Below are 26,810 nucleotides of genomic sequence, written 5' to 3'. Positions count from 1 at the left end.
AACTATTATTGGAGGAATTAAGTAAAGAACATCTAGAAGATTTAAATTCATCATATGAATTGTTAATTGAATACCATGAGAAACTTTAAAGTCTTGACTCAAAGATTAGTGCTGTAATAACTGATGAAAAAGAATATGATAATGAATTACTTGTATATGAAGAGTATGATGAAAAAATAATGACATTTAAAGCTAAGATTGTTGGGAAAATAAATAAAATTATTAGTAATGAAGTTGTTGAAAGAAATGTACTTACAACTAGTAATGGTGTTAGTAATACTCTGAATGGTAATAATGTTGTTACAAGTAGCGCTTCAGTAAAGTTACCTAAATTAAATATAGAAAAACTTGCTGGTGATCCCAGTAAATGGCTTGAATATATTTTAATTCGTATGATAATGCTAAGTTTATCCAAAATAGACAAGTTTACATATTTGAAAAGTTTATTATCTGGTTATGCTTTATCTGAAGAGAATTATGATATATGTATTAAAAGTTTAGAAGAGAGGTTTGCTCGTAAAGATGTTATTATATTAAAATTCATGCAAATGTTGTTACAGTTAGAACCAGTTAAAATATCTTCAAATGTTTTTGAATTCAGAAAGCTCTATGATCAGTTACAAATCTGTGTTAGAAATTTAAGTAGTTTAGATGTTACTAGCTCTTACTAGTGGTTCATACGGACAGTTATTGAACCCAATAATTCTTAAGTCGTTACCTGAAGATTTATCTTTTGAATTCCATAGTAAAAGATTATCTAACCAAAACATTGAAGTGAATGAATTAATAGAGTTCATTAAAATTGAAATTGAATGCCAAAATTCAAGTATGTTGATTAATACCTCAAAAGGTAATAAATACGTAAGGGTTAATCCTAAACAAGGGTTCAAAAATTATAAATCATCAACTTCAACATTTAATAATTCTGTTAAGAAATTTTGTGTTTTTTGTAATATTTGTACAGTACAAAGTCTGTAATCCGGACCTCAAAGCTACAAACTTTATGTGCATGTGCATAATGCGTTTACGCATGCACGTTTAATGTATAACAGACTGTATAAGCTAGGCTAAAATTATCTAAAGCATTTCAGTTAATGTTGCAGATTGCGCTGTTCCTTAATCTTCTAATTGGATCCAGCTTATTATTTTTTGCAGGCTGTTAGAACAATTTTATAAAACTTAAGCTTGAACTTTCAATTACCGTATGTACCTGCGTATAAGTCGACCCTCCACTTCCGAAATCGACCGAGAAACTTCGAAAAAAGTTTTTTAAGTACTACATTTATTCAGAATCATCTGAGAAAAAAAAGTAAATGTACGATAAAAAATACCTTGGTAAATAAACAAAATCAAAATCCTTCAACGTCCGATCCATGGTCAGGTTCGCCAAACATTTCATATAACTCTTCTGTCGTCATTGGCTCGTCATCATACATATTTTCAGTCTCGAACTCTGTATTGTTACAATCACTACTTAGTAGTGATTGAAAATGATGACTGTTACAATACAGTCATCATTTTCACTTTCAAAAACAGCATCATCTTCCGTGCTGTTTAGTTCATTGCTAATACAACATTTTAAAAATCATTTTATAATCATTTCAGAGGGTATTTCGTTCAAAGCATCCTTAACCCACTGAGCATTTAATATAATATCGGGCTTTTTAATGTTGCCTTCTAGAATTTTAAGTTGATCGTATGTAGTAACTTTCTAGAATTTGTTCCGGAAAAGATTCGCATATGTAAAATCTATCTTCATTTTCCCTTTTTAAAAGTTAAAAGAAATATTCAAAACTGTTCAGTTATTGCGTGGGCTATTTTTTTAAATTTTGACGTGTACGCCTGTTAACAAAAGCATGTCATGAATGAACAATAACTATTATAAAGACTTATACGTACGTAAAAACTATCTGCATTTCTCTTTTCTTGGCGTGTTGGCGAAACTTTTTTATTGCTCGATATAAATTGGTTGTTCGTGGGCCGAAAATTCTTTGGTTTAATCGAAACTTACTGTAGTTAAAGTATGAAACTCTGTGATTAGTTCGTCACATAATTTAAGTCATGAAATTACTTCAAGTAAGTGACTTATTTGATAAGTCGTCCAATTTGAGTGCGGGAAGAAAACAACTGCATTATGTAAAGAAATTTTTGAACTTTTTGATTCTTTTAATTTTTTATGGCCCCGCATATAAGTCGACCCCCCCCCCACTTTAAAGTCTTTTTATTGTCCAAAATATCTCGACTTATACGCGGGTATATACGGTATGTCAAAAAGAGATACCAATTCTGTAGCTGCCAAAGGATCTACAAAGCGAAAGCATGTTTGGATGTCCATTAAACAAAAAGTGGAATTACTGCAAAAAATGGATAAAGGCCTATCCGTCTCAAAATTATGCAAGAAGTATGGCATTGGAGAGTCCACTATATATGACACAAGATAAAGGAACTTTTTGAATTTTTTGTGGAAGCATCTTAAACAACTTACATTGAAAGAAATGTTTAATAAAGTAAACAAATACATTACAAAGTCTTTAATCCGGAATGATCTCGAATCCGGACCTCAAAGCAACAAACTTTCTGCGCATGCGTAAACGCACAATGTGTTTACACATGCACATAATACCTTTACGCATGTGCGTTTAATGTATAACAGACGGTATAAGCTAGGCTAAAATTATCTAATTATCTATTTCAGTTAATGTTGCAGATTGCGCTGTTCCTTAATCTTCTAATTTGATCCGGCTTATTATTTTTTGCAGACTGTTAGAGCAATTTTATAAAAATTAAGCTTGAACTTTCGATTATGTCAAAAAGAGTTTCCAATTCTGGAGCTGCCATAGGATCTACAAAGCGAAAGCATGTTTCAATGCCAATCAAACAAAAAGTAGAATTGCTGCAAAAAAATGGATAAAGCCGTGAAGAAAGTGCCAGAGAGGTTAGTGAAAACGAAAAAATTTCGATTGACTAGTTAGTCGGTATTCTCGGCACAGCAATTACAGGACTTGAATAGTAGAACTTTGTAACTGAACAAGAAGTTATGTCTGTTTGTAGAATTAAAGAGAAAGTATTAGCACAAAAAACGAAGTAACTTAAACAACATGCATTAAAAGAAATGTTTAATAACGTAAACAAATAAGTATTAAGCTTTTTTTGTAAAATTTGGTACCCTTTAGATCATAATTGCTCTTTATTTCATAAATTATGGTTTCATATTTTTAATTTTATAATTTCTATATGCCATCTTACCAGATTTAAATTGAGGATCTGTAATCTGGAAAAAACCCTAATCCGGAATCACCCAAGTCCCGACGAGTCCGGACTAAAGGCTTTGTACTGTATATGATGTTTCGTTTTCAGCGACACATTTTATTCCATATTATTAAAGTATTAACGATATTATAATTAGAATTTTATATTGTTTCAAGTGAAACTGTTATCGCTTTATTAAGTTAAATGCTTAATAAGTAAAAATCACTTTCTTATTAAGTTAAATGCTTAATAAGTAAAAATCGCTTTCTTATTAAGTTAAATGCTTATCAGTTATCTTTGAGTGAAGACGAAGCCATGCTATGTCCAAAATAACCTTCGGATGAAGATAAAACTGCTACTTTATGCTATTTCCAAAATAATCTTAGGATGAGGGCTTCGCTGGTGGGAGTAGTACCTAAAACCAGGAAAACAATATGAGTTGATGTCCTGGAGTCGTAAACTAAACATGGTTTATTCTCAGCTGGATAAATCATTCAAGCCGCACGTTGGGTAGTCAACTAACATAAACAAACCCAAACTGTATAACCCAAACTAACATAAACAGAGACTCACTTGGCCTTTTTAAATAGTGCACACAATTAAAATAAAACATTACAATTAAGGGTGTTATAATTACACATTTAAGCTACAAAGTAAATCTCTGGGAACAACATCTCGGGGAGACAGCATGCTTATTTCGTGACTCCCGTACATCGATTGAAGGCTATTATTTTTTTTGTCTCGTGTTTCTTCCGGCAGCCGCTAGGTGGCGCTCATTGAGCCTTGGGGTTACAATGTTAAGTTGTTGCATGATTGAAACTATTTATAAAGATTCATTAGAGGTTATAAACTTGCTAACATTTTCAGTATTTTGCAGAACTGGCAATAAAAAGGTTCCTGGTCATTTACCAGTATTTTTTCTTTTCAAATAATTATTTGAAAATATGAGTAAATAATACATAGATATTTTAATAAAAGCTTTTTAGCCATTATGAAAGATGTTTGAGAAGGAATTATATTCCGAATATAAAATAATATCATATAGCACACATGTAATAAATAATTCAAAATAATTTTGCCATACTAACAAATTATTTATATAAATATATACAAGCCTTTACTGCAAACATATTTAAGAAAATTCTTCACTAACATGTAAGCTAAACATTATTTTTTTAATTCATAAGCTGTTGTTAAAAAGTAGGAATGCAAAAAAGCGTTATTTTTGAAAATCATATTTTTGTTTAAAAATTGCCAGCTACTAAGAAAACTATGTCAGGTACTACTGAAATTGGTTTGTTAGTCTTAAAGAAATAATATCGTATTATTAAAGAATAATTTTTCTTCATTTTTTTCTCCTGAAAATACTTTTGATTCTCTAGTTTTAAGCTCTATTTATTTCCTAGATTTTATTCTTTATTCTGAGTGCATGGATCAATCTATGTTATTATCAGGCTTCTTATTAGTGAAATAAGTTACTGGTGAAGCTACATCATCAGCACATGTTTCAGATTTTATTAGCTACTATAATTATGTGGGTGAACCATGATTTACTTGTTCCAGGTGTAGTAGTGTAATGGTTTCCAGTAGCCATATCATTCTGTTCTTCTAGTAAAAAAATTTGTAATTTTTTTTTCCAGCAACCTGATTTCATCATCATATATTACACCTTTCAATCTATTGAGTGGCAGGTTCTGTTTAAAAATGCAAAAACGTATTTGGATCATTCTTTTCCTAAGCCCTTTATGTGTTTTAAAACATAATGATTCTGTTGCATTTTTTTATAAGACTATAGTTTTATTTTTTAATAAGTCATATTTTCTTAAATAAGCAGCATTTTTATTTATATACCATTTATAAACATCTATTTCTTTGTGTTTCAGGTCTGCTTCGTTAAAAGGTACACTTTTGGAAGTTAATCAAGAAGAAAGCACTCCTGAATGTTCAACCTACAGTTTAGTGTGGACCAGCAATAATGCATGTATTTCAAAGAAAAACCAGCGAGTTCATTTCCCTTTGTCTCTAACAGTAAATATTAATTTTTTGAATTATACGTCCGAATTATATGTAATATTTTCTGTTCATAAATGAAAAAAATTTGAATTCAGATCACTAACAACGGCTGCCAACTCTCCCAGTTTTGCTGGGCGACTCCTAGGTTTTTGCTAGGCCTCTTGGTTTTTAATTTCTAGTCTTTACTAAGGAAAGTGTTTTTCAGCATTGAACATAATTTATTGAATTTATGAAACTTAAATTGTCCAAATTTCATTCCCCCCATCCATTGTGATTTTCAGCATAATTTTTTGTATTGAACTTTATTTGATCTGAAGTGTTGTAATCTACTGTAGACATTTGTAGTATGTTTTATGACCATTTACCAGTGCTTAATCTATTAATATTTGTATTTAATTTAGTTTTACATCAACAAGTTGTACATTATTAAATTTATTCACACAGTAATATGTACATTAATTATTAATTTTATTTTCATTGTGTTTCAAAATACTTTGATAAATAAACAAGTTGCAGCCATTTCTTATCAGATTGATTGTTTCTTTGAATACTGGCATACAATTATGCAGAATTTTTACAAGATACAAATTTTATGCCCTAAGACCATTCGCGGTAATTAAGTCAATTAGAATGCAATCACACCGTTCATCTGAAGGCAAAAATATAGAAAAGCCAAAATCAATTCATCAATTCTAATGAGAATGCACTAGCGAAGTAAAGCACTGTGGTTTTACTTAATTTCTGAGTAAGCTATTTGTATGAATTGAAATAATTCTTGCATTTAAACTTGTATTCCAAATTAAGATTTAACTTGAAATTAATGTAGATAATTACTGAGAGATAGATTTTTGTAGCATAGTTTACGTGAGATGAGATCACTTGGGGTCACATGATATGAACCGGCAAATCAGAATGTTGAACCATGAAAACATAGTAAATTCTTAAGTTAATGTCTTTTTACAAATTTATTGTTTTTATTTATTGGCTTTTTACAAAATTTTAAACCATATTAAAATGTTTATGCCTTCAAAATAAAGAACTCTTAGAACTAACATTTGTTAACATCTTTTATGTGTATACTGTATGTTGTCGCCAACAAAGTCTGCTTGGCGGGATTTGCGCTGGCGAAACGGAAAAGTACGATCAAAAGTTATCTCTAAGTTAGCTGCTAGTGTGCAGATAATGTAAGGGCACAAGCGTAGACATGAAGAGTGTAAATATTGATTAAAAATTTTATAAGAGTATACAGAATTGGAAAGGTTGGGAGCCACTGCTTTAAAATAGCATGTCAAAGTCGTTTTAAATAGTGTGAAAAAAGCTTTGAAAACTGTAGCAAAATCTATGATAGGATTAACTTATTCTACAAAATTCTGTTACAAGATATTGCAGTATCCAGAAATAAGGTTTAAAATCCATTGCAGAATCTATGATCCTGGATTATTTATTTCTTCTTAAAGATTTCACTCTTAAAATAAAAGTCATCCTGATTGATATAATTGTTAGGGATGCTGTCTGTCATATTGTTGGGTGCAGGTTTGAATCTCAGAGGAGCACTTCAGATAAAGTTAGAATTCCATGTTTAAGCATTGTGTGTGCAGTATTATTTTGTCTTTTAATAGATTTAAAAACAAGTCTAGAAATTTTGATTTACATGCAAAACTAGAAATATCATTAATTTCATTTTCTAACTATAATTCATTAGTTTTTTTACCAGTATTTATTTATTTGTTGCCTTATAGTAATGTTAGTCTTTCTTAAGGTATTTGTAGCATCTGAAGATAACTGATGTGTATCTTTCCAATTGTTAGCCTATATATAGAATAATCATCTATATGCAAAGTGGAGTAACATTTTTAAGTACATTTAATGAAGTAATAATTCAATACACTTTCTGTTGTATTATGGTGTATACGTAGATTTGCATTTAACAATGAAAGAATTCCCTTATGTTTCAGAACACATTTATTGATTATAAATGTACTATTTATATTCTTCATTGTTGTCTGTAAACTACTGCTTTTTATCAGGTAGCATTGTCTGTTGTGCAATTCCTCTCCTCTTTTTTGGAAGAAGTCTTGTTAGTCTACCACGAAGATCCTGATCATTGGTATTATTGGTTCCTGAAGAAAATAGTATGGTGACCAAAAAATGGTGATAATCTGTTGGAGCAATATTAATTGAATATGGAAATGTGGTGAGAGTCACCCAAGCTCTTGTAGCTTCCTCTGTGTCCAAATATATGTGTGCGATCTTGCATTGTAAAAATGGAATATAACTTTGTGATAATTCACTAGCAGTGAGTACTTTTCTTGCAGGACATTGTCAAGATAATCTAGCTAAATAAGTATTATATCTTCCTTTTAATGTTTGATTTGGTGGTGGAAGTTCTGAAGTTTGATGATAGATCAATGCCAAACAGTTGTCTTAATTTTGTTTTGGTGCTGGGGTGGAAGGGTTTATGTAATTTTTAATTTTGCAATAGATCCTAGAGATTTGCCTGACCAATGAATAGCCTGACTTCATTTGTCATTCTTCTTGAGAATTAATTTTTTTATTACCAGTTGCTTCTGATGGAAGATTTCATAAAAATTCTGCTAAGATTTAAACCTCATTGAGTCCCTCTTCTCTCACCTCGTCTCAATAAATGATGTAGTTCCAAATGCCCAAATTTATTACAGATTCCATGGCATGAATTCACCTCTCCATTATTGTTATATGAATCTCAAACTCTGCTCTTAATTTTGCCACAATAATCTTTTCATCACACTCATTGGCTTCCAACAAGCCCTTATCTCTCAGTTCTGGAGGTCTTCCTGATATTGTTGGTCTCCGAGCTGCTTGTTGCTCGTACTAAAGTGCCAAAACCCATACTGGCACAAATGGTTTTCCTTGTCACATATCCCCCAATTTGCTTCTCTCACATTATGGGTGAAATCATTCTCTGTTTCTGTTTGAGCTTGATATTATTCTGTTCTGCTGAGAAATAATGTACAATGTCAATACCAGGTGCTGTTTACTAGACAGTTCCATCTTATCCTTTCATTAATTAATAGACACAGGTAATACATTTACATTGTTCAAACTGTTACTAATAAAAATGGAAAAACTTTTACATCTACCCATCTGTATTTTTTTAAAATTGAATTAAATGGGTTTTAAACCTTCTTACTAATTATGTAAATAAATCATTTCTATTCCATTTTTGAATGCTTAGAAAATTTTAATTTTCAATTGTAAACCATGCATCTCTGTAATTTTAACTTTGTTTTATATTTATCAATCAAATTCATTCAAGCTCTCTTAAGATATTTACTGCGTTAGCAAACTTTAATTTGTAATAGAATGAGTGTTACTTTAAATTTTATATTTACTTTACCAGACATGTAGAAAATAGAATATTTGTTCTTTTACAGATTCAGAGCTTAGGAACGTTGGACTTAACGTTTCAGTTCAAGTTTTATAAATCAGATGATAATAATCATTCTGTGTGGGGTAATGCCCTTCATCATATTGAATATGACTGTGTTTATAATTCTGCAACTTCAACTTTTGAAATAGAGAAAGAAACATATAGATGAATATCCTACGTAGAAATTCTATGTAAACACATGCATTTGCTTCCTATGGCCAAAAAGAAATTGTGCCCATTATTGAAAAATAAGCTTTTTGTCTTGTATTGGTTTCAAAACTTCTATGCAAGCTTGCTTTACTTTATTGGATTAAATTTACAACAAAAGACATTTTTTAACTTATCTAAATTTAATATGAATGTGACTAAATTGTTAAGAATTGGTACTGAGTATTTAATCATTTTAATTAATAATGGAGTTATAAAGAAATTGATGCTGAAATGTAATTTTCTTTTTAAATGTTTTGGCTTGTTTTTCCTTATTTATTATTAATAAGGCATTGTAGAGCTAACTTTAGTTGGTTTTAGGGGTTAAAAATTCTACAAATGTGTTTGTGAAATTTTATTGAATATTTAGATTTAGTATTATTATTTCATGTGCCATTTAAAATATTATATAGGGATAACATGCTGCATTAAGTGCTTATTCAGTGACTATGAAATTTTGTGATATGGAATGGAAAAAAAAAATTCCCAAAATCTTATAACACGAGAATTTTTTTCCCCCCCAAAATTAAGAAGTTAAAAATTTAACTAGATTGTTAACACAAAGATGTTAATCATAATAATATGGAAGTTAAAAATATTTATTTCATAGTGAGTGTGTATTATTTATTTTTAAAGTGTAGCTAATTCTGTATATATATTTTAATTTCTGTGTTTACATGTTATAAGTTTTTCAGAGTTTTTATCTGAACGTATTTACATATTTATATTTAAATTAATATCAGAAAAAATTTTAACTCAGAAGTTTATATGTATAATCAGTTAATCAGTTGTGAATTGGGATAAATCTAAAAGAACAAAACCTAAGTGATAAACTGAGCAGTTTTTTTTTACTTAATTAGGACATTACCTGACTCCACAAATCCCTGGAAGTATAATTATGCAAGTAATGCTGGTAACATATCACTAGAATATTGAATATTGAACTAATTCATTTTTGGCATATGACATTTTTGTCACTTAAAAAAATTATAATTGCTAAAGTATTTTGCTTAAGGCCTTAAATGTATGCAAGGATTTTCAGTTTTAAATTTTATCAAAATTTTTCCTTTAACTTTTTTTTTTTCAGTGAATGGTAAAGATATATTTTAGGTTAACTAAATGATTTTAAAGGATTTAAGCTAATGTACTAGAATACCCTAGAATGCTTGGAAAACTTACGGGAATGGCAACCATTCATCTCCCAGACGAAGTATGCATAAACATGCTTAAAACTTATTTTATAAGCTAATTAGAATAAAAGTATACTACCTGCAGGTGATTTTATGACTCTCAAACTTTAAGTAGGCAAGAAAATATAATTTATTTACTTTCAAAGCAGTCTGTACACATATTAGCGTGATGTTCTCTGCACATTGCTCTGGAACATGTTTGACAAAAGTTGTGCATCATTCTTCGCAAATTGTACGGACAAAATGCACAATTTTTCTGATTTCAACAGTTCCATTATAATTATTCTTGTTGATCAAGGCAAAGTTGGTACGTTGATGCGTTTCTTCATCCATGGAGCAAGACCTTCACTTAGCTTTATTGCCAACTTTTTTCTCGATAATGCTTTTTATTTATTTTTGAGCCATATTATGCACATATATAACATGTGCATTCACTAAACTGTTATTAATCATGCCATAAAACACACAAAGAAGCCATCGACGATTTTTTTTTTCTACTACATGACATATTGTTGCACATCTGATCCAATGTGTCTTAAGTCCCCTTTTGTGGAATTATAAAATTCTATTATTTCCAGTTTATTACTTTCTTGATTTACATTTGGCTTTCATGGAATGTAGACAGAAGAATAAAACACTTATTTGGTTTTGTTTTATAGGACAGAAGAGTTTTTGATTTGTCAAAACAATACATTGAAGTTCCAATACTTTGAGAATGCATCTGTAAGAGCTCTGCAGGAATTTCTCTCTTATTTTTCTGGACAGTTCCTACAATTGTTAAATTTATTGAGATTATAAAATCATTAGAAGTTTTTCAGCTAAGGGTATCAATGTGAACCAATGTGACATTTCTATTAGTCCCTTGAATGCTTTTTGTTAATTCTTTAACGAAATGAGATGTTAGAGGAATACCTTTATTTTGAGTTTTCGAACCCAAATAAAGTATTGTCTTGAACATATAGTTTGTTCCTACATCACACGTCATCACTATTTTGATGCTATATTTTGCAGGCTTATTCGGTATAGACATTCTAAAAGGGACACATTCCTCGAAAACCTAATAATTGTTCATCATAACACTTGTAACATAGGATCCCGGTTTATAAGAATTCATACAACTCTTAATGAATGAATTCATCCCAAATCTCTCTGATTACTGCACATTTATCTTTTTCTTTTCTCTCTACTCTAGTTTCTTTTGGGTCAAAATGTAGACAATAAGGCAGAAAACGAAATCTAACTTCACTCATTCTAGCTTTGTACCGCTGACCGCATAATGTTGTATCAAATAACTCACTTGATGCTATATGATTATTTTTCATAGCCACTGACAGAACAAGTAATCCCAATAAAGTATTAATTTCATCAACTCAGGTTTCCGATACTGAAAATTTTTAGCAGTATAACTTTCTTTTTTTTTTTCTTGTAATTACAGAGTTAGTACAAGAAACAATTATTTCCAACACCTGAGGAGTAAAAAAAAAACGATTAAATGATTCAAGAGGAGTGAAAAGTTCTTTTGCTGAGTCCATTGGCCCTTGAATAAAATTAATAATATTGTGAGATGCTGTCCCTGTGTTTCTTGATTTATTAACAGATGACCACTTTGACTTATCTTTACCAGTGAGCTGAAATTTTAGTGGGGTAAATAATAGATTTATCACATGATTAAAAACATTTTGGAATTTTTTTCAACTTTTTTAGCATTTTCTTTTTAGCTTCATAGTTCAACTTCATATTTTCATCTTCGAGGGTTTGTTTTTCAAGCATTGTTTCTTCTTCCTCTTTGTTGTTAAATGGTAATTCCTCATTTTCATGTTTGTCGTTATCTGTCAAGTCATGATTTTTAACTTCAGTAAAATAATCTTTTTCTGATTCATCTTCTGAAATAGAATTTTCGTCATCACTTAGTTCTTTTAACAAATTCCGGATAGCCTCAGGTCTACCCGAAAAATTTTCTGTGCAAAAACGCTTTGACATCTTCAAGGCAGTGCAGAAATAAATCTAAGTCAGATTCTAAAGTGCACACGTTACAGGTAACCATTCGTCTGCGAGACGAATATTGTTCTAAAAATGCCATTTGCAGAAATATTTTGGCAAGAAGGAATGTTCTTATCTGTAGTAGCCAAGGTCATATAAAGGTACTGAGTAGCCTGTTCCATTTTCTGTTTCAGGGGAGGCAGGTCAAAGTTATTTGTGATGGACATCGTCCAGGAGATGAATGGGTAGCATTCTAGGGTTAAATTAAATTACAGTTCATGTAGGAAATCAGTATATCATTTTTTGCATTTGATTTCTGTGCATATTTTGTTCACAGAGTAGAAAAATGTATGATGGAGTAGACACTGATAGTTAACTCTTAAGGATGACATTGACAAGTGAATGACTATTTTAATACGAAAATTGTATATTTAGACATAAACTATTTTTATTTTGCTTGAATTAAAGTGTTCATAGACAGCAAATGCTTGAAAATACTATTTCAGGCATTCATACTAAAGGAAAATGAAATTTAAAAGTTGTTTTATCCCTTAAACATAAAACCATTTCACTCTTTGTTATATATTTAAACAGCTTTGTAAAATATAGATCAGTTTTCTATCCTACTTTAAATTAAACAGTGAAGCTTTGATGTTTGGAGTAACTGCTTAATTTGGGCAAAATTAATGTTGTTCTCATTTGTCCCAAATAACTGTAATTGATTATACACATGTAAGTTAATATATATTTTTCTAAATCTCAAAATGTTTTTGATCATTGTATTGTTGACATTATCATGTTATGTCTTTATTGACAATTACATGTTTATTATTTAAAGCTCTTTTGCATTCATTTTTATTACTTATTAATTAAGTTGTATGTTATTACATCTTTATATGTCTTAATGAAAAACAGTGCAATGATAGTTTAATGATGTGGTAAATAGATTTGTTAAGTATGATGTTAATTAATCTAACTAATGATTTTATGGTTAGTTTAATGTATAGTTTCTAAATGTAATTTAATTTGATTTTTTAAAATTACTATATCACCAAATTTTTTTTCCCCTTGTATGTGTGTGTTGTATAAGGCAAATGCTGTATTTACAGAAAATCCTGTGTATAAATAATTTTATTATAAATGCTTTCTATTCTACATAAATATATTTATTGCTTCTCACTAGTTTGTGCTTTTCAGCATTTATAAATGTGCATTTATCTTATGAATTATTTGTATGTAATGTGAATCTGTATTTTAGGTCAAAGTTCTATTGTAAGTATAACATAACAAACTGTAATGGTTAGTCTTCTTTTGTTAAAAGTAAAGGTAGAGTTTGTCAAAGCAGTCAATTCATAATAGAGCCTTTTTCAACTCCACAGACAATCTTTTTTGGATATGGTGTTGAGTGAAAACTACAAGTGATGAGACATAAAAGCTGCTTGTAGTGTTTTATTTATTAAGATATTTGCTTTCTGCAGTCTATATTTGATTAAAATAGTATTCTGTAAACAACAGATCAGTAAATTATAATAAAAGCAGTTCAGTTTATACATGTTCTTAATCAGTGATTATTATGCTTCCTTATTACAGATTTATCAATTGTGAATTATTAAAATTGATATCTGAAAATATCTTAAGCTGTAAAGCTTGAAAAGTAACTGATAACTATTTATCATTTTAATAAGAAAAAGAAACCAGGGAGTTACTCTACTTATTGTGTTAAAAATAATGCTTTCCTTGAAAATATTCTTAAATTGGAGAATTTAATGACTATAATTAATCTTTGTATCTAGTAGGTATTTATGATACTTTAGTTTTTTATTGATAGTATATGAGATCTGTGAAACTAAGCAGAATTATGCTATGTGCATAACATATAGTTCATTGATCTGCTTTTCTAAATTGTATCCATAGTCTTCTGTACTTGAATGTGGTTTCTACAGTCAAAAGTCGTTAATTCGGACACCCATAATCCGGACCTCAAAGCTACAAACTTTCTGCGCATGCGTTGCGTTGATGCATGCGCATAGGCGTATACGCTTGCGCATAAGACCTTTACGTTTACGCATGCGCGTTTAATGTATAATGGACGGTATAAGCTAAAATTATCTAATTATGTATTTCAGTTAATGTTGCAGATTGCATTGTTCCTTAATCTTCAAACTGGATCTGGCTTATTATTTTTTGCAGACTGTTAGAGCAATTTTATTAAAGTAAGCTTGAACTTTTGATTATGTCAAATAGAATTTCCAATGCTGGAGCTCCCAAAGGATCTACAAAGCGAAAGTATGTTTCGATGTCCATCAAACAAAAAGTGGATTTGCTGCAAAAAATGGATAAAGGCATATCCTTTGTTTCTCTAACCATTTCAAAATCTGTTTATCAATTTCACGATGCTCTGCGGCGGGGGAAACGCCGCAGCGTGCAATGATTTGGAAGTTGATCTGTCAGCACTATCCTTATCTTCAGGGCAGATGTTTTTATTTTATTTAGCTTATAATTCCTTACTAAATGTAGTATTTCATCTCGATGTACTCCTTCTTTGATATGATTTAAATCAAATTCCTCGTCATTATAATTCGCTTCCGATAGTGAAGAATGTGACACAGAGGTTATTGAAAACGAAAAAATTTCGATTGACAAATTAGTCGGTATTCTTGACACAGCAATTATAGGACTTGAACAGCGTAACTTTGTAACTGAACAAGAAATTATGTCTGTTTATAGAATTAAAGAGAAAGTATTATCACATAAAACGAAGCAACTTAAACAACTTACATTGAAGAAATATTTAATAAAGTAAACAAATAAATATTAAGCTTTTTTTTTGTAAATTTTGATACCCTTTAGATCATAATTGTTCTTTATTTCATAAATTACGGTTTCATATTTTTAATTTTATAATTTCTGCATGCCATTTTACCAGATTTAAACTGATGATCTATAATCCGGAAAAATCGATAATCTGGAATTGCCGAAGTCCCGACAAGTCCGGATTAACGACTTTTGACTATAGTAACAAAAATAATAATTTAAATATATAGTACAAGTTATGTACTTGTTGCGAGAAACCGAATAACATTTGATGAAGGGAAATTATTCTTTGTTTTTATAAAGAAAGATTTTTTATTGAGTAACTAGTATTTGTTAAAATACTAAAATTCTGCATTATTTGAATTGCAGTTTCATTATTATATCCTGAATGATAATGGCATGGTGAAAGAATATAGGAAGATACATAACTAAGTGATTATAGCAATGAATTATTTTTTTATTTAAAGAAATAACTTGAAAATATGTTCTTCTCTATTTTTGTTTTAGTTAAGTATGAGAATGATTAGAAACACAGACATTCAGCTATTAAAGGAGTACAGAAAGTTTCAATTCTTGTAGGGACAATACAATTAACAAGTTTATTTGAACTAACAATTAAATAACATTTTTTATGTCTAAATTGAGTGTAGGATTTCCAAAAGTACATTAAGTGTTATGCTTATCAGGGTATTGTGTAGCTGACAAATAGTACTGCTTTTATGATGACTTATATATCACTGTGCATATGAAACATTGTTATACATATGAAGATAAAACAAGAAGGGAATGAAGATCGTGTATTTAGTATCATTTAAACTTATGATGCAATAGTGTCCCTGTATCTACAGATAATACCTTCCAAGACTGGCTATGCATGTATAAAACCATGGATAATAGGGAACATTATATAGAACAGGATATTTATTGAAACATACATAGCTAGTAAGCTCCCTATTCTCTAACAAACTGAATAAGCAAATGCTTGAAACTCACTATGGTATGAATTGCATGGGAATGAGAATTAAAAAGTAGAGAATAATTTTTACTTTGATGTTGCATAAACATTTTGTAACTTGGCAATAAGATTAAACAAAGTTAAATAATAAATAATATTAAATAAAGATAAAAGAAGATGAGTCAATTATTTTATAGTTTTATTTTACAACATAATTTAAACTTTACACAACAGTGAATAGTAAAGTTAACAAATCAGCTCATGAAATTAATAAAAAACTTCACTGTACTCATTGTTTCAGATAAAAACATTGTTATACAAATTTAATGTTAAAGAATGCACTTCTACTTGATGTAGTTAGTGTACCATAGCTACTGGTGTAATAAATCCACCTTATGCAGATAGGGGGAATTTTATCCACTCTTTCCCATTGCTGGGAGAAAGAGTGCAGCGTTTTTTTTTTTCCTTTTGATCTTCTAAGATCAACTGAGTGCATTCACACTATACACTCTTTTTTTCTCTTCACCTTTTATAATAAAAGATTATGGTTAGATTTAATTGATAAATTATGCAAGTAATGCTGGTAACATATCATCAGCATTACATAAAGGAATTTTGAAGCATACCATACACTACATTGCATTACTAAAAGTAGTGCAAAATATATTGTACACTGTGTTATAAACTCACTTGTATGTATGAAGTAAATGATTGACTTTTCAACTTCAACAACAAAAGACAAATAAAGAATGAAATAGTGCAGTTTTTGTGCTGTATAGCTAAAACTTTGTAAAGTTTGGTAGAAATGAGAATTATTCATTTTCCTAGCACTAACAGCATTACTGCTCTTATGTTTTGGCACACGTATTATGGTAATTTAAAGCATGAAGAATAGGAGAGCTATAATAATACAATACTTCATAGAATAGGATAAATGCTGGAAGAGTAGACACAAATGTAAAAAAATGTACGAGTTTGGAAACAAAGTGAAATGTTCTCTAAACAATGATAGCTACAATTCCCTACCAACATTTTTATGACCATTATGTTGGGTATAAGCTCAAAATTTCAGGGATATCTTATAATAGGGAAGATTTTATAAATATTTTCACATCCTGTATTTAGTTACATCTGCCTGAAATGAGAACGTAGATGTGTGGGAAAACATTATAGAAGGGGTATGAGATGATATATTTTAGATATATAATTCTTGGTATTCATTTATGTTAATTTTTTCGACTATTATCTCTTCACTTGCATTTTGGAACTTACAAAATCAATGGCAATTTTTTCTTTCTTCTGACGTTGAGAGTCACAGGTAAATGAAACAGCAGATTTGGGGGCACATGTTTATTTAAAAACTCTGGTTTTACTGAATTTCAGCAATGCTGAATGGAATTTAAGAAACATGTTAAATTACTGTGAACTACTATATATGTTTATTATAACTTCTTAAATTTTATTATGGCCTCTAGGGCTTGTTTGTTTGTAGAAATATATATATAATATTAGTGTATCTTTGTTGTAGGTTGCTGTTAAATTTTAAGCAGTCAAATTATTTTATAGTATACAAGCATAAATGTTTCTACTTTTGGTCAAATGTTTACTGACATGTATATAATGTTTGTTGAAACATTTATTTTTGCTTTAGATTTGACTTTGGTGCTGAAATATGTAGCTCATTTAATGGTGCTAGAAAATTAGGTTTGGATTTCTTTGATACACGTTGCATATTAATAGTGAGATATGTGTATGGAAATTCATATTGATTTTCTAACTACTTTTTTGCCTCTGAACAGTTCTAGCTGTTTTTGTTGCATTATGTCTATTTAAAATAGTTTACAGAATTTAACCAAAGATTGAAAATGTGCTTTGTACTTTTCATAAAAAATGATAGCAAAATTATTAATTTCTCAGGATACAAAAGAGTTATTATTTATGCATTTACTTTATAAATGCAGTGGGATGTAGCTGAACATTGATATGTAAGTGATATTTTTTATTGAGATTAAAATTATCTGTTAATTAAAAATCTCATTTATATTGATGAATTGCATCATTTATATTAATGTGCCATATTTTATATATTTATTTTTTGCTAAGTTTCTACCAAAGACTTCTGGTTTTATAATACAAATATTAAATGCAAGATAGCATTAAATTAACTTTTGTGTGTGTGATGTTATTCTTTATAGTCTTACTTTTGCAGTTTTCTTTCTGATTTGTAACAAAATGTTAAATAAAGTAGTCTAACTTATTTTTCTTTACTGACTGCAATTTTCAGAATAAATTGATTTCATAATGTTAGGATTAATTGATTTCATAAAGTTATATATAAATGTTCATAGAATATCGCATAGTTATTATGAGTTTTGTATTCATATAGAATCATTGTAAGCCATTAAGTTATTCTCAATTTTATTCCAATTTAACCTTTAAAGCATTATGAAAGTGTAATTTGAAATGCTGTCTGAAGTACATTATTTAAATGAATTATCAATATCAATTGTACCTTAAAAGTGTTCCTATTCTTTTTTTTTTTTTTTTTTTTTTTTTTATCATCATATTGTACATTTTTCTCTTGACTGATGACAAAACTTTAACTGCATTTATTAGCAGAACCAGTATGCTAGAGAGAGCGAATTGTCAGGTGTTGGAAGTGCATATTCTGGTCATTTGTAAACTTTGTGTTTTGTTTTATTATCTGATATTAATCAGATTTGTATTCTGTGTGTTAAGTAATACATCTCTTTACTTAATTTTTTGCATTGGAAAATATTTGAGAAATTTTTTTTGAATTGATTTTATATGCTTTTTACCACCAAGATGTTTAGTTTTATCTGTATCTTTTTCTGAAATCGTTTTGTCAAAAAGCATATACTTTGAATAATTGTAGCAAAACTTATTTTTCTATTTTAATAGTATCATTGAAAATCATTTTTTGAGTGGTACCAATTGCAATTGGTATTTCTTAATGGCATGCATGTATTATAGTAAAATATCTTTTAAAATATCTTTCTATGTGACTTTTACAGATATCATTACATTTTTCTCACTATTGCAAGGTATTTTTTTATTAGAACTATATTTTACAACAGTTTTGTGTAGAAAAATTTATATTTTGTGATATGATTAGATCTGGATGGCTGTTTAATATATGTTTCTTTTTTTGTACATTTGGTTGTCCAGAATAGTATTGCATTCTTGTTTTGTGATTATTATTTCAGTATTCTTTCAATTTAGCATTATTTAAAATTAATATATTAGTATGATAATTATATTAATTGTCTAAAATATGCTCTTTTAAAATCAAAATTTACATGTTATCTTTAAATCCATCATTTTTTTAGTTATAACAGATTTGCAACATATATCAAAACATTTCTTCTGTTTTCCTTTTTTTATTAGTCCGAAGGGGCTTTGTCCCTGAGGGACTATTATTTTCGTTTTGTGATTTTGTGTCGAATCACTCTGAATGTCCGTTTCACTTTTCAAACTGTTGCCACCAAATATTATTGTCCTGTATTATATTTGAAGAAATTAAATAATGAAGAATCTGCATAAATGTATGTATGTTTCTCACATTGTGATAAAACAATGGTACTTAGAGCCATGAAATTTTGAATAATGTAATCCTACTGCGAATATGGACATCCAGAAGCCCAAATTTGGACTTTGTTTTATTATCGATTTCATATTTTGTAAAATGTTAATGAATTTTCGATTAACAGATTTAAAAGTGAGCAATGGCAACACTCTATGGGGAGGAAAAAAACCTTTGTGCGCAGAACTGTGTATTAAAAATTCTAAACATATGCTCATTTTAAAATTATTTTGAGACATTGCTGTTGAACTGAATATTATGGTTTAAGTGCAAAGCATGATATTTAATAAATAAAGGTAACATACAAAATGTTAAAAAACGCCCCTTTGAACTTAATTTAAAATCTAAAAACCTTTCAGATTTTCTTTTTTATGTTTTTTATTTTTAGACTTTTCATTCACTTTAGTGATTATATTTTCATTAGAGCTATTTAATTGGAAATTGAATTTTTTCTTCAAAGACTTACATTGAACAGAACCCATCAGAAAGATTTCTTCAACTTTAAACAGAAATAAAATGAGCAATGTAAATCTTATTTTACCATCATGCAGAATGCCATTTTCTCATCATTTTGCTCTACAGATAAATATCATACAAGTTCTTTAACAATAATATATTGATGAATATAGAATGAATTGCATGTCAACTATTATTAAACATTATGATATCTGGGATAGCTGAAATTCTGTAACTTGTATGGCTTTTAGTAGATGTAATTGATTTTAATTTTAATTCTATTTGAAGTAATGATCTAAGAAATTGTATCCAATATTGTTATTGAGAAAATGTTGAACTACACCTTTAACTTTTCTTATACCATTATATAACTAAAATGAGTTTTGAGATTATGAAAGTTTGGTTATTTGTGGTACTAAAATGGTAGAATATGAAAAAAGTTGATAATAAATATAAGTATTATACACATATTAACCATTGTTCTATGTTATGTTGAAAATCATGAAAATATGAGATTACAAATAATAATGCCTATTAAATAGAGCTAATATTAAAACTAGAAGAATTTGTAGCTATTGATTTGAAATGAAAAAGCTAGCATTTTAGCAGGCTGTATTTAATGTTTGTCTTTCTGTATTGACAGGAGATTTTTTTGTGCCTGGTAATGCTACTAGTTACATTGCTTATAATATAATTGAATGTATAATATAATGAACCTTTTAAAAAATATAAAAATGTAAATTGAAAGTTTTTAAGTGTAAAGGCTAGCGAATGCAAGAGATTTAAATGTATACTAACAAGTTACATATGTAAAATAATTGCTGTTATTATTGTAAATTATTTTCAATATTAATTTGTATTATCTATATAGCTATATATAATTTTATTTTCTATACTATTATTGTAAATTATTTTCTATATTAATTTTAGTCATATGTTATTATAGTATATTTTTAGGTAATAGTATAGCATTTGAAATAAATCAGTCTTCTTTTAAATTACTTGTAAAGAATGAATTGGGAGGAAAAAAAAACATTATTTGTTCATAATTCAGAATTTGATCAGCTGAATGAATTGGAAGGAAAACAAAAAACATTATTTGTTCATGATTTGAATTTGAAATTTTTGATTTATTCACTTTTTTTAGTATATAAAAGTATTTTTAGTATTTTGTCTTTTTCATGCATTTCAAGGTAATGAGTGTTTAATTCTTGAATGCTTTATATAACTACATATACTTAAAGTGTAGAAACTTTTATGTGCTAAAATTCATAGAATTACAATTTCAGTTAACTTCAGTAAAATTAGTTTGTATTAATATAGTAAAAGATTCATTCTCCCCCTTCCCCACTTAATAAATTTCCATTTTGCGATTTGTGTAAGCACATCAAGAGATGGAAATTTAATCTTTAATGGCAGACTATTTTTTTGGAATGCATAGTGAAATAATGTAATATTTATAATAAGTATTACTTATGTTTTATATTAAATTATTTTATTCTTATATTTACTACAGACTATAAAAATAACTTCTAAACCATTAAAAGATACTAGAAGGAAGTATTTTAAAGGATGGAGTAGTGTACACAAAGTGGAAACAAATCTCAGAATCAATTTAAAATAAATCAAATAATACTAATAACAATAAGGTGTTGTAACTAAAAGCTGGACAACCTGATGTAAAGTGCATTTTTTTAAATATTGTATTTAAGTCATGTTAAATATTTTGTTTCTCTTTAAGATCATTACTTGTAATTATTTATTTATTTTTTCACTTCCTGTTTTTGACTTTTTGTGGGATGTCTATTTATTTTTTCACTTCCTGTTTGACTTTTTGTGGGTTGTCTATTTATTTACTCATGACATTTTAAAGCATAGATCGTTTTGCCTTAGGACTTAGCTTCCTTCACTGCCTTATTCTGTGAGCTTTTACTGCTCTTCGTTTTTTTTAAATGGAAGTATTCTAATTCTTTTAAACTTTAAAAGTGTTCTCTGCATAGCAGCATAAATACTTCCACATGAATGTGATATCATAATTTTTATACTCTTCTCATCTTTTCAAATTCTACAAAACATTAATAGTTAAAATGTATGCAGTCATTATGTAAAGTAAAATTGAAGTTAATATTAAAATCAAAATTCTATTAATATACTTCTTATGCATAGATCTGTTTTTGCAGCATGATTCGAGATCTACTTATGCACAGTAAAGGAAATTTCATATAGCAATACTAAATGTAAACTATTGTTCTGTGTTGCCCATAGGTTTTTATGTTGCTAGTAATGTTTATTAGTATTATTGTCATTGCTTCTGAAGAAATAAACCCTTCCAAATCTTTCTCGTCCTATGGTGCTTTAATTTGAGATGAATCTTTTCTCATTTTAAATACATCTTTCTTATTCAGTCATTAATTTCAGTTTTGATGTTTGTTGAAGAATATTACTCAGATATAAGTCATTTGAAACATTTATTAAATGTACAAATTTTAATAGCATGCATTATTTAAGAAATAAATTTCCTTTCATTTTGAAGATTCTGTTTTAACTCTTAGGAACTGTTTTACATCCTTTTATCTCTTGTTCCTCCATTTCCCTCTATTATCGCCAACCTTTTATTTATTTATTATTTTTTTAGATATCATTAACATTGTTTTGGTAGGAAGGAAATTTTGTGTTACTTTTTATTTCTTTCATTAGCTCAAAAATTTTAATGATAAATTAACACTTGGGTCAACATTGTTGTTTTTCTTTCTTTTGTTCAGAAAGCTAATCTCGTAGATAAATTGTGCCAATGTAAAACTTAATGAATGTCATAAAATTCAATCTTTTATTCATTTATTTATTTATTTTTTTGGTGGGACCATCTTTTATTGGACAATATGAGAAATGATTTATGAATAGTTTGTTGACATATTTTCGTATTTTTTGTATAATATATTATATATATATATATTTTTGTTTAGTATATGAGCACTAATGTAGGATTATTGTTTTCTTGGAAACAAAAAGCATGATTTTGCTTTTTTTTTTTTTTTTTTAATTTACTTAAATCTTGTTTTTGATGGGCAACTAGAGCATTGTATTGTATGCAATTTGCTATATATATGTATATGCTGTATTTAGATCTGTATTAAACACACTTAAACTATAGATTTGTAAATTAGAGATGCTAGTATTATCATGTGATTTTTGTTAGAATATGAGATTAAAATTGCTGTGATTGTGCAAGGGATGTGTGCCCTTTGTGAAAGTGTTTATTGTACTATATGATGTTAATATTCTATATTATGATAATAAAATTCAGTCAATTAATATTTGAAATATGAATAATGTGATCATTATTTTGAATTATCACATACATTATAAAGAAATCTTTTAGATTTGACATATTTGATATTTTTTTTATGTATTTTGTAAATATTTTTGTAAACTTGATTCATTAACATGCACTATTTTCTGAGAAGCGTATCTATAGTACAAAGGACTAAACATTGTTAATGTGTAAAAATTAAACAAAAGTGATGATCTGCAAATTGCTATTTTTGGTATTCTAAATCTGTTATTGAGAAAGTTAGGTTGCTTTTGCTTTTTCAGCTTATATCAGAAAGCAGTTGTAAAAACATATAAGCAAAATTATAATTAAATATATTGTTATGTGTCGTAGTTTTTCCTTATTTAATGTATAATGTGTTAAAAATCATAACATTTACCCAGGGAGGAAGTCATTATTTGATATATAAAATGTTTAATATAAAAAAATTTTAAAGTACCACAAAATTACAACCAATTCATTTATTATCAGCTGGTTGATTGTATTTATTTATTTAGTTTATTCCTTAATAGCTATTTTTAATTCTAGCTTATTTGCAATGCCTTTCAGAGCTTTGTGCCAGTTTAATTACCATAAAATCTCTCATACACAGCAATATCAAACTGGCAGTATCAAAAAATATACAAATAAATAAATTTCAAAGGCATAAATTTACTGACTGACGTCTTAGATTTATAGTTACATATTTGGAGAAAGTTAGTGTGATAGAAGAGGGCATTTTGGGTGAATGTAGCCAATTCTATTCCCATCACGCTATCTGAAGATGATAATGAAATAATTGGATATGCCGAGGATGAAGATAACACACAGAGGAAGAAAGTTACATGGAAGGAAGCTAATGAAGGATTGCATACTTTTATAAAATTTCCCAAGAAATGTGCATAACATTATTTCAGATAATTTGAAGCTTTACTGTACACACAGTGAAATTTTAATACTAAGGCCACAACCTTTTCAGCAGGCCAGATATTTGAAGTTGCATAATATGAAACTAAGAAGAAATTCATAACTTGCATCTGAAAATACGGTAATTTAAAATATCGTTTAATTTAATTTTCCTAAAATATGAAGTCATGTATGTGTTTTAAATAATCTGTACAATTTTTTATATTTAATTGTGGCCAGTTGATCAAAAACATGACATGCTGCTGTTTCTACAAACGGCATCACAAAACACAAACATAAGTTCTAGAAATGTATATTCATTTATCTGGAATCGGTGAGGTCTCTTTTCTGGCAGTTAAAAGGGATTTTATTGTTTTGTAATATTAAGGAAGGTTTATCTTTGAGAAAATGAAGTATGAATCAGAAATATGGCTATATATGTTTGATCACATTATTTACTGATATTACTATGAGGAATAAAATAGTACTATTGTGAAGTATCTTTAAAGTGAAGAATAATATCAATTAGATTCACTTCATTGCTTCAAACTGCTCTCTCTTTTAAACGCTTTGAATTCTTATTGGTATTGTTGCATCAGTGTTACTGCAAATTCTTTCAAGAGATTTTCTTTTGTAGACATTCATTGTAATGGCATTTTGGCTGATGAGAGATCAGGTATATGGGTATTTGAAATGGGGGGAAAGTCAAAGTATACAAAATGAGACCTGCTAGTAGCATAAATGCTGATTCTGAAGGTATTAATTTCTTAATCACATAAATGGAAGTAGGTCAATCCTGTCCAATGGAGAACTACTTGATAGTAAAGAATGAACCCATGAAGGACTAACCAAGCAAGCATATTTAACCATATCTCAAAATGCCTGCCCTCAGAAATCTCTGCCTGTAAATGTAACATGACAAAGGAACTCGTATTCTTGGTATTAAGTACAGAATTATGTATACCCATTTCTGAATGATCTGATAGAATATGGACTACCACTAAAAAAGTGGATCAGAAGTTTTACTCTCCCCAGAAAAGAACTATGTTAAAAGAATTCATGAGCCAATTTTTCACCTGCGTTTACTATGAAGCTCTTGCCAATGATGAACAAATGGATTTAACTCTGAAGTCTACCAATAAGGCAGACTACGCTTTCCTCTCACCACCATACTACACTGCTGGCCACCGTAAATTCAACACCCTGAAGAAAGCATGCAAATAACATGAAAATTACAAAATGCATTACGGAGGTGAAATATGCAAATGATTAGAATTTCAGCGCAGACGCACATCACGCGCGCTTGTGGCGCCACTTCAAAGCGCTATTTAAGGCTTGGAGTTTTCGACGATTTCAAGTTCGGCAATTGTGTTTTTCTTGTGGTTTTTTCAAAAAAAAAAAGAAAAAAAAAAAAAAAAAAAAAAACGATCACTTATGCCTCGTAATAAACAGCGATCATCGTTTGATCAAGTATCCGAGTTCGACAGAGGAAGGATAGTGGCCTACCGAGAGTGTGGATTATCTTTCAGGGAAATCGGTAGTCGTGTTGGACGAAACCAAACAACTGTAATGCGGATATGTGACCATTGGATGCAGGAGGGTACAACGGACCGACGTGTTCGATCGCATCCACCTCGGTGCATCACTTCACTTGATGACAGGAACATTGTGTGCATGGCAGTGACGGATCCCTTAGTCATATCACGAACTATAGCACAACACATTCAGTCTGTCACCCATCATCCAGTATCTGCGCGTACCATTCGACGTCATTTACAGTAGAGTAGTCTGTTCGCAACATGTCCATTGCTTCGTCTACCCTTGACGCAGAACCATAGACGTCTCAGCCGCCAATGGTGCGATGAAAGAAGGATGTGGATGGCAGAGTGGTTCGAGTCTGGAGACACCGTGGAGAGAAGATGCTGAACAGCTGCGTTATGCACCGCCACACTGGTCCTGCCCCGAGTGTTATGGTATGGGGCGGTATTGGATATCACTCTTGCACTCCTCTAATACGCATTGCCGATACTTTAAACAGCCAGCGCTATATCTCCGAGGTGTTGGAGCCAGTTGTTCTTCCTTACCTTCAGGGCTTGTCCACAGCCATATTTCAACAGGATAATGCGCGACCACATGTGGCATGCATTGCCCAAGGGTTCCTCGTCAATCTCCAAATTGAATTTCTACCCTGGCCGGCTCGCTCTCCGGATCTTTCGCCAAGAGAAAACATGTGATCCATGGTTGCTGAACGATTAATGCAGATTACATCCCAAGCTGCCTCACCAGATCAACTTTGGCAATGTGTGGAAGCTGCTTGGTCTGCTGTATTCCAAGAACACATCCGAAGTCTCTTTGAATCAATGTTGAGGCGTGTGGTAGCGGTGATCTCCAACAATGGCGGCTACTCTGGCTACTGATTTATGCTTTGTGTCTTAGAAGTACCGTATGTCATTTTGTTCGATGGAGTTCCATACTTGTTGCACTTCAGTCAAACCAGCAAAGGTCTGTGCTGCTTGTGAATGATGTTGGATTCTTCGTTTAAACATTCCTCATACGTGCTCGATGGGAAAAAGGTCGGATGATCTCCCAAGCCCAGGCAACATTTCGGCACTCTGTAGGGCGCCCAGCTTCTGTATTGACTTTTTTATCCTAAATTTGTCTCGCTATCTACATACTAAAATCTTCATATTTAAACTTGTGATTTATGCGCCAATTGG

General features: G+C 29.6%; 1 protein-coding gene across 1 annotated transcript in view; it reads left to right on the top strand.

Annotated features, from left to right (window-relative positions):
* LOC146997827 (CB1 cannabinoid receptor-interacting protein 1-like) overlaps nucleotides 1–23,537 on the top strand; it is a 36,835-nt gene extending 13,298 nt beyond the window's left edge. Inside the window, exons 3-4 of the mRNA XM_085816026.1 lie at nucleotides 5,133–5,277; nucleotides 8,676–23,537. Coding sequence (XP_085672152.1) covers nucleotides 5,133–5,277; nucleotides 8,676–8,840 — 310 coding nt within the window. The 3' untranslated portion in view covers nucleotides 8,841–23,537. The remainder of the gene's footprint in view (nucleotides 1–5,132; nucleotides 5,278–8,675) is intronic.
* Nucleotides 23,538–26,810: the final 3,273 nt, after the last annotated feature.

Source organism: Stegodyphus dumicola, chromosome 4 (genome assembly GCF_044657685.1).
Source record: "Stegodyphus dumicola isolate Sdum_Otavi_A_Nest chromosome 4, ASM4465768v1".
Lineage (NCBI taxonomy): Eukaryota > Metazoa > Arthropoda > Arachnida > Araneae > Eresidae > Stegodyphus > Stegodyphus dumicola.
This window is presented reverse-complemented; position numbering and strand designations above follow the sequence as displayed.